Here is a 10437-nt window from a genome sequence, read left to right on the forward strand (position 1 = left end):
TGGACTTTACTATTGCACCAATTTGCTGGTCCAGTTTAAAATCACTGTCCATTTTAAAACCCAAGTTAGAGACTGTTGGCTTCATATAGTGCTCCAAAGGGCCCAAGTCAGCTTGGGGGGGTTCACTAGAGCCGCTCGGACCAAAAATCATCACTTCTGTCTTTTTTTCATTAAATTTGAAAAAGTTCAGCGACATCCATGCTTTAATGTCTTCAAGACATAAAAGAAGTGGTTTCAGACAGGCGTTTTTCTTATTCAGTGGCACATAAATCTGACTGTCGTCAGCGTAAAAAGCTGGTGACAGTATGCCTGGATAGCGACTTTGGATGAGGTATGGTGTTTACTGTGGTCAATGGGGCTCAGCCGCTTCCCAATCAACACGGCTGGACACCTCACTGGGACTGAGCACAGATTCAGAGACTGACAGATGCAAGTCAGAGGTATACAGTACAGACTAGGGGTGGGCGATACTGCAAATTTTGGTATCGATCCGATACCAAGTAATTACAGGGCCGATATTGCAGATACCGATACCGACACTGATACTTTTTACTTGAAAATTCATGATCATTGAATGATTTTGTACTTTTGCCTTTAATTAGTTGACCATGGTTATGATAACGATAAAACAAAGGACAAAGATTTTAGCCAAATAAGAAAATCATACTTAACATAATTAAATCTATAACCTATGTGCATGTATCCTAAATAGGAATACTAATGTTCCGTCAACAGATACACAAAAGGGTTATTATATTCTGCCATATCTGTCATATTTTTGAGCTCCAGTTAGTGAACCTGAGTGAGCGGAGTGAGAGAGGTGAAGAGGAGCGCTGCACCGCTTAAACCTTGCTCCTTTCCAGCACTGGGGAGACATTCTGAAACTTCATTGAGAGCTTGATGAGATCTCCTTTGAAACTTACAGGGAGCCCAAGTTGAGATTTTCTGCACCTGTTTCTCAGGAGAAACAATTGAGAAACAGGATAAATCAGCCACAGCCTCACTTTGGTCTCACATAGATCTCATAGTTGTCTAGGAGAAATGAATGAGACACTACTGAGATCTCTTTTCCAATTTTCGTTTCCTCTGGGTCCCACGCCTAGTACAGACTGTGACTCCGGGGACGAGAAGATATGGCAGGAGGGGACAGGAGAGGTGTGAAATGGTAAAGGACCAGCCATTTATTGAATATATAGAAACATCATCTTGACCAACTGAGGACATTCTTTAACTTCTGAACTGGCTCCATTGTAAGCTTATACTAATGTTCAGGTACAATGGTTGAGATGTCTTAGTTGTTGTGGGGATAGGTTGTGCTGTTCATGTTTACTTGCAAATTTGAGAGGAACTTCAATTCAGATGGTGTGCACATGTTTTTTTTTCTTCTCTTGAGTATGAAAATAGATGTAAAATGTCTATGTGAGTTTCTTTTGTTTAACTGTGGTATTTAGTGAACTCTCGGCTCGCAAACATCTCCTACCTAAAAATCGTCTCTTGCCGGTACTAAATGTTAATATGAGACAGTGGACAGCTGGTAGGCGTGCTAACTTAGGCATCTCTTGAACACAACACACAGACATCTTTGACATAACATGAAGACGATTGATGGTTCACATCTGTTGATAACGTTCATCCATTTTAGGATGATCTAAACTAAAAAGGCTAGTAATATCTTTAAAAATGTGACAGAAAGGCCTACAGTGAAAGCAGTTTTCCTGAAAAGCTCTTCCAACTACTTCTGAACTCACACTGCAGGCATGTTGTAAAGTCTGCTCTCCCTGAAGACAAACAAATTTATTCTTCACCAAAAATGAATCAAAGGTCAAATCACTCGGGACTTTCCTTACTTCCTGTGTAGCAAGTATCTCTGCCATGATGTATGCTAACACTGCAACCACAGAGACCCATCTCTAAGATGGTCCTGCTTTGCAAGACTGAACAAACATCTTTTTGTGAGGCGGCAGGAGGCAGCCGATCATGTGCTCGATATAATCTGTTTATGAAGTGGTAATACAGAGGTCTTCTATGTTCCAGTCAGCAGAGCCAGCCTCGGCAGTCAGGCCTCTCAGTCATGTTTTGTATTTCTGATTAACAGGGATGCTAAATTTACGTCTGCATGTGGCTTTATAGAAGGATGAGGGCATGCTCTTAGCCCTATCCAGAAATAATTCAGAGCCTCAGTTAATAAGATTATGTGCAATACAGACATGATTTATACAATGTGGCACATAGTCAGTTTGTACTGTAAAAATGTACCACACCTCCTCATGAAGTGCTGCTCTCGAAACCAAAAAACAGCGGCTTATTGTTTTCATGGAGATACATCAGCAAAAGTGATCCGTGTTGCCTCTGTTTTGACAGGACTACAACAATATGTGTGCGGGTGCGACACCCAGTGGGCAATGTGTGTAAGTCAACAGGACTGCAGTGGATTTCAAAACTGTGAGCAATATAATGCAAACAAACTCAAGTGGAGCATATGGAATGATTTATTAATGCAGTTCTTATACATAACATCAAATATGGTTTTGCTTACAATGTAAATACTGTACAGCAGCATATTGTCACACAAGACATCTACTAGTTTTTACAGGGAATACAAGCACATACATAACAAATTACATGTGAAGTGTTAAAGCTGCTGTAAGTGATATTTAGAAAAAAATTAGAATAAGTGTTTATTGGCTCTGTGTTACAGCAATCACTGTCACAGAGCGTTTGGTCAGTAAACCATGTCTCCTCCCCCGGCTCATGCAGTAATAGAGAAAATACATTTTCTGGTATCCCTACCCATTTTTGTCCAATCAGGACAGTGATCCTCCTGTTTGTCATGTCTGGTGATTACCGTCCTGCATCAATGCGATGAAGTTAAGATGAGGGAGGGGATTGCTAACTGCAGATACAGACAGGAAGTTAGCTAAAATGACAACAACTCTTACAGCAGCTTTAATTAATGGGCTGCAGAGACGCTGCTCAGCCCCGACTGATCTCCACTTTTTACAGTCATACCGTCTAACTCCCCACAAAAAACCTCAATCCCAAATCCCAAAATGATGTTTTGAAACTCAAAACAGATTACAGTGCTGAAACTGAGGAAGTGTATCCTTAGGAAAAAGCTAATATTCATTATTATTTACAAAAAAGGCAGATAAAACATAATAAAAACCAACCAAGTGCACACAAGCAACAAATAGGAATCCAAACTGAGAACAAATTATTTCATGAAGGTGAGTAGATCATAATAACTCATCACACAACAAACCACTGGAGAGCATCATGATAAATAACAACAAATAGAACTGTTAATTACAACAACATTCCCACAAAATGCTACAAATAACAGTGATAGAAGAAAAAGATTTGTGCAGCCCTTCATGAAAAACAGTCATATGCAGGTTGTGCGATACAACAGTCATCAAAAACATATTAAAACTTCATCTATAATACATTCATACATTGATATACTGCATATTTATGTATTTATTTCTAATGCCATAGTTGGAGTAAATTATTGGTGACTGTCATTTTAATACGACAGAACAACATCACTGAATTATCAAACAATATGCACTATGTAGATAATGAATACCAATTTCTTTTGGAAAAACATCTTCCTGAGACTTTTTATTTAAATACTCTGTTCATGAATAAGTCAGCCCTCATTTGTTTACATTTTATTTATTTATTTAGTTTTTGCAATTCTTATGTTTCCTTCAACTCACTGCCTTCAATGCCAACCCAAGCTCTTTAAACGTATGCAAAGCTGCTTGTTTGATGGTGTAAATTAACTGGCCTTAACTGGCTGGTGGTTCTCTTCTGGCACCGGGCCTGTGACGGCCCTCATCCTGGCTGTACGCTGCTTTCTGCTGCTCACTGACTGGCGCAGGGAGGACAAGCGATTGCGGAAACCCTCTCCAGAGAAAAAATAAAGCAGTGGATCGAAGCACGAGTTGGCAGCAGCCAGGCACAGAGTCACTACCACAGACTTCTGCATGGCAATGAGCTCTGAGCAGGTGGTGTCAGTCCGGGACAGGAAGTTCAGGTGGATGGTGCGCTGCACGTGGTATGGCATGAAGCTGATTAGGAAGGTCAGCAGGACGATGACAATCATTCGGATGGCTTTGGTGCCTGTGTCCCTTTGGCGACGGGCTGCTTGGGTGCGGGACAACAGGGCACGGACTATACCGGCATAACATATCAGAATGACCAGAAAAGGCAGGATGAAGAAGAGCACCAGAGACACCATGTTCAGCGTGAGGAGTTTCTGAACACCTTTTTTGTGTGGAGGCTCGAAGCACTTGGTTTTATTTGTGATGGGGTCAAAATGTTGGCCGGACATCAGGAAGGGTGAGGATGAGAGACAGATAAACACCCAGATACCCACACAAACCAGGCGAGCGCGGTTCTCCGTCACCAGCCGCATGTTCTGCACAGGGAAGACAATGGCCAAGAAGCGTGTGACGGACATGGCAGCCATGAAGTAAATACTGCAGTAGAGGTTCACATAGAGGGCATAGGAGCTGATGCGGCACAGGAAATCCCCCTGGTGCCATTCGCCCTTTCTGACATAGTAGAGAACTCGCAGTGGCAGCGTCATGACACACAGCAGATCAGACACAGCCAGGTTCAGCATGTAGACATGGAAGGGCGAGCTCTGGTTGTAGGTTTTGATCAACACCATGAGGGCTAAGCCATTCCCAAACAGGCCTAAAACGGTGATAAGGGAGTAGGATGTGGAGTAGACCTGGTTTCGGAAGTCATCGATGGATGGACAGAGAGTAGAGTTGCTCATTACAGCATCCGTCACGTTCGTTTGCTCCATTTGTAGGCACACCTGTTGATGCTGAGAGAGAAAAGACACAAGGATGTGAGCTGGCAACTCATCTCTTCGAGAAAAACACTGATGACTGAGATAGTCTTTATTTTTTGCTGCTGCTGCAGAATCAAGACGACACTGGTTAAGACAAAAAAGAAGATAAGCTTTGTAGACTTGTATCACGCATGTTTGGTTCTCTTTGGGTAGAGAAAGAATGAGAATGAGAATGTGAATGAGTCATTTCCGTTTCTGCTGTAATCGACTCTGCAAATCCCCTTAGCTGATAACATTCTGATCAAGTCTATTGTCCTCAAGGAGACCAAAGCATTCTGATGCTGAATTGTTTTGTTTTTTTTCGTATTTGGACATCAGGCTATATTTAAAGGGACACCTTGTTGTTTTAGAGAGGAAATTCAAACTCATAATTTTAATATTTACAATATTAATGAGGTAATAATAGTCACTCAACTCAGACATATTTATTTTTTCCATATCTGAATAAACAAGTTGTTCTCAGATGAAAATAACATCCCTAGAACAATGTTTGACACTAGAAAGGTGGTGGTGTCCGCCACATATAAACAACCTGTGTTGTCCTTTAAGGTCGGTTTGTTTATCCAGTTCATTCAGTCATGGAAACAAAGAGAGATTGTTTATATAGTTTGTTGATGCACAAAAAAACGTCAGAGAAGATCTATCTCTTCTGATGAAAATGTCCAACACAGTGCACTAGAAGTCACTTGCATATTTTCTACGTTAACATCTTAAATTAAAATTCCAACCACAATTTATAAAAGCTTTTTCGCCTTCTGATTAATAATATAAAAGGCATCTGGTGAATGCACTTTCCAGTAAACTTGTTTATCTGTAGCTCTAATGCACTCTTTGCATATATTGTAGTTTGTGTACCGAGTAACACAACAGAACCGTATCAAATAATTTGCTCATTCATTGATTCAAGCAGGCTTCTTAAAAGAACGTCAGATGTACAGTCTGAAAGCATATACAGTAAAGTGCTCTAAGCACAAACATGATGCAACTTGATTTGATCGTAATCTGTCAGTTTCTTTCCTCTCAACAAAAGTGAAAACATCCCTTGTCTTCATTTAATAAGCATCAGCGTAGTAAATAATAAGACTTCATGAAGTTCTCCTTACCACTGAATTCCTGTTTTGGTGCCAGAGATTTGCAGCCACTCTGTTGATCTTTCTCTGCTGAGCTGATGTGCACAACAGCAGCGCAGCTCCAGTTTGTGTTTACTCCGCCTCTCTGTCTCATCTGCCAGATGTCGGAGCAGTGGTGGGAGGACGCTGCAGCAGGTGGCTGCCTCCTAAGAACCTCAGCAGGACCAATATCTCTGTTTAAGCCATGTCAATCGAATCATCACAAAGACCTGTACTCTGGTTATTTAGTTGCTCTGGATTTCATTCATCGTAAAGGTCCAACACGTAAGAGTTAGTCAACTTGAATTCATGCTCCCAACGAATACAGCAGGGGCAGCGTATCACCAGAGTAGCAGCTGGCTGCTGCAAACAGAATTACCTTTACACATCAGTGACAGAAGCTACTGTTAGCTTGTTAGCTCAGTTAGCCATGCAGCTAGCCATGACCACCAGGAGGGCGTTGAAGTTTACAGCACCAGCACAGGAACTTTTGAAAAAAAAAAGGGCTATCTGGTTAGCATGCTTGCTTAAGAAGATATCTCTTCATCATAAAACATTGACGTCTTTGACAGTACCTAAGAATAAACTATTAGTTCTTCACGTTCTGTTGATATGTTTTTTTTTTTTTTGAGAGGCACCTACACACATAGAATAGAATAGATGTTTTTGTCATTGTTCCAGAAACAACAAAACACAGCTAGCAGCTCTTTGTTTAGACAAATAAAAATAACAATTATTAAAACAAATAAACATAAATATAAACAGTATAAAAAAGATAAAAATCCCAACATATATACAACAATAATACAATATATACATTTATGTACAATATAGGTATTTCACTGCCTGTAGGGAGAAACTATTCTTCAGTCTGTTGGTCTTTAGATCTGTATCTCATCCCAGAGGGCAGGGGAGAGAAAATGTCAACGCCCTGAAAAATACACTTCCTCTGCAACTTTTACCAACAGGCAGAAGTGAGATGCAAGACAAGCTCCTTCTCCTCGCAACGTATCACATTACTGTATGTTTACACAGTGAGCATTGCGAGTCCAGGCAGCATTGTTGATTCTTTTTTTTTTTTTTTTGCATGTGTCATCAAACACCTTGTTAAGCCTTGTTAAGCTATCTGTTGAATTTCGTCCCGGTGTTCTGTACAAACAAGTCAAGAAGATGATTAGATGATGAGAGGCGGTAAGCCACACAGCTTATGGACACAGCCAAACACAGTATGTCTCGACCGATGATGGAAGACTTTTGTTATTCCACAGCATTTCCTTTGGATGATGCTAATGAGCGTGAGTAAATGGAGTGCGGATACTGAAGTGGAAATGGCCAAACTCATTCTCATAGCTGAAAGGCCTGTGTGGTGGAAGAGCAGAGTAATACACATGTAACTCATTTAGTGGTTAGGCACCAGCAAAGACAAAGATGCCGCCTCACTTATGCATCAAAACCACTGACTCTACATGGGCCAAGAATATTCATCTATGCGCTTGATAGCGCATTAAGTGCATTGAGAAAGCAGCTATAAATGCTTTGACCCCTCTGAGAGATAATAAAAGTGCATTTGTAGTTTCTGAGTAATCCCATTATTAGTTCTCCAAAGTACCAGCTAAGTCTCTTAATTGTTTATTGATTGCATCGTGATTGAGGTCTCAGTGCTGGTGAGAGATACAAGTAAGCCAAGGAAACTGCATTTATGAACAGGTTGATCACATGCAGATGGCAAAATATAACATAGGTGCACAGATTGCATATTAAAATACTACTTGTCTTCATTTGAAGGTGGAAGACAATACAATGAGATGAGCTCAGTGTCATCAGCTGGTGCAGCTGCTGTGTGGATCATAATTGTAGTGATCTGCAAAATCCAATAATGTGAGTGGGAAGTCGATGCACTGAGTGCATCCTCCTGTGGTTGAGCCAGTTTTAATTTGTGAGTGGATGTTACAGTAATTCACTAAAATCACTTCATGCTGATTTTGTTAATGCACATCAGCAATTCCAAAACATTTTATTTTTTGTGTTCTCACAGTCACATATTAGTATCAAGTACTGGCTCTGTTCCCCTGATGGAGAGGATTGTTGGTTGGCTGGTTTGATGGGTGTCGGTTGGTTCCAGTGTGTGTTTATCATCCGTGTGTGTAAACTTGATGTAGACCTGGTTACGGAAGTCAACGATGGATGAACAGAAATGAGAGCCACTCTCAACGTGCTCTGTCACATTTACTTGCTCCACTTGTGGTCACACCTGCAGCTGCTGTGAGAGAAAAAACAAGATGATGCGAGCAGGCAGGTCGACCAAGGCGAATCTCTTCGAGAAAAACACAGAGCCCTGCAGTGACTGATGACTGTGGCAGATTGTTTCTGAGATAGTGTTAATATTCTGCTGCTGTGCAAAACAATTTTTGTTCTTAAAGTTGGAAAAGCAAAATACGAATAGTGATATGCAAGAAGTTACACAAGAAATACGCATTTATGTTAGTTTTAAGGCAACAGCGTCATCAGAAATTCACTGTAAATACCACATTGACATAACCCTTAAATTGATATTGTGACAGCCTGGCTATACTCATCCAACAAACACAGAACAATAGAAACATTTATTTAGAGTCTTATGGGCTACACTTGACGAACTTCTGCTAATTTAAAAATACTGATTAAAAAAGCAGCTTTGATATGAACAGGAAATACTTAAAATCTCACACTGCATGTTATTTCACTCCAACTTGTGTCTTTACCATGGAGGTTTAGATTAGATTTAGATTAGAAAGCACTTAGAGTTTGTGAGGCGTGTTCTTCCTGCGCTGTCATTTTTCCTATAAACAGTTATAAACTTTTGTTTACTGGACACAGACACCATGCATATTTGACCTGGGCCCAGCAGCTCCTCTGCCTTCGCTCCAGCACCTCTCCTTTCATGGAAGTGAGAGCAGCTGTTGCCCTTTGAGCTCACACACATCAGTTATAACATTGTGATTCATCTAATCATATCTGTGGTTTTTACACTGCCGGGAAGCTGTTAGGATCTCCAGCGCATCAGTTAATTTATTTGTCATCATTTGATAGACAAATTTATGGAGCTGAATTTATAAAAGACAGGATTATATTTAATTATGATTAAGTCAAAGAGCGTTAACACCTAAGAGGTCTGCTTACATTGAGATATGTAGGCCAAATGGTCCTTTCTGTGGCTCCGACAAAGCCGCTCATATAGCCTGCCCTGCAGACGAGGCTGTTTATGTAGGTCGCTTTATCTCTGAAATGTATTGTTCATCTCAGCAGTTGAGATGTGTTTCACTAAGAAGCGTTCAGAGAGACAGACATAAGAGGTCCTCTGTGGTTTCCAAGTTGCTGACAGTTTACATGTATGAGTTAAGACTGCAGATATTGTTCATACGTTCTGGATGCTGCAGGTCAGTGGAATCATCCGAGTCTGACTACTCAGGAACCACATACTGCTTATGTACAAAGTTAATGTTTTATATTTTATTACCGATATTATGGCACTTTATCGGTGCAGCATTCAATAAAAATAAAATGATCATTTACTGCTGCACAAGGCCCCAGGTTATAATGCTTCATATTTACATCCAACAATCACATGGCTTAAAGCCTTGTTAAGATAAGTTAAAATAACTCTTCAACAGAGATGAAAAAAAAAATAGTCGAGCGTGTGCAAACAAATACACACACACACACACACACACACACACACGCACACACACACACACATCTGCATCTAATTTGACAGTACACTCTAAAAAGTGTACGTAAACGTAAATTCTGAGTGAGTGTCATTCAGATTTCTGCTTTAGTGAACGCAGTCTGCATTTGGGGAGTATCAACTTGGAATTACATGTTGTTCCTTCAGTACACATGTAACCTTTATGGAAGCGCATTGCATTCACTGGATAAAAAAAAAAAAAATAGATAATAAATATTTGTGTTTGTGTCCTGTACCCCTCTGTAGGACTCTGGAGCAGATGATGCTCAGAGGGACCTGGAGTAGCTCACCATGGCAGTGTTTGTTATTCGGAAGGAGGGGGAAGGACTGCAGGAGCCACCTGAAGACATTGGCATCACCACTGAGGGTGTGGAAGTGTTGTATGAACTGACTTTGGTTGCCTCAGCTTGTGCCCTGCTTCTAGGTTTGAAAAAAATGTATAGCATAATCTGTATAGCATACTTCAAAGCTCGCAGTAACGACACACTACAGTGTATTCCTCCTCTGGAACAACAAATGGCCTAGTGCCATATTGTGCTTTTACACAGATTTTATAACGGGTTTGGCAGAAGTTTGCTGTTTTCTCCAGACATATTTCCTCCCGTTTGTAGGGAAAGGTTGCATTTCAGTATTGTTATGTTCAGTTACACAACAAACAGTTGTGACAGTGTATAACAGTGTGATTTAAAACTCTAAAAGAAGTGTTCATATTTTTTCATTCCCATTGTTCA

At 40.5% G+C, this 10437-nt stretch overlaps 1 protein-coding gene across 1 annotated transcript; it reads right to left on the minus strand.

Moving 5' to 3' along the window:
- Positions 1-2471: 2471 nt before the first annotated feature.
- On the minus strand, positions 2472-6132 carry cysltr1 (cysteinyl leukotriene receptor 1). Its single transcript, XM_030395756.1, has 2 exons — positions 5974-6132; positions 2472-4843 (listed from the first exon to the last, which is right to left on the minus strand). Exon 2 carries the CDS (start codon positions 4820-4822, stop codon positions 3785-3787), a length of 1038 nt encoding a protein of 345 aa, XP_030251616.1. The 5' UTR covers positions 4823-4843; positions 5974-6132; the 3' UTR covers positions 2472-3784.
- Positions 6133-10437: the final 4305 nt, after the last annotated feature.

Source organism: Sparus aurata, chromosome 18 (assembly GCF_900880675.1).
Source record: "Sparus aurata chromosome 18, fSpaAur1.1, whole genome shotgun sequence".
Classification (NCBI taxonomy): Eukaryota; Metazoa; Chordata; class Actinopteri; order Spariformes; family Sparidae; genus Sparus; species Sparus aurata.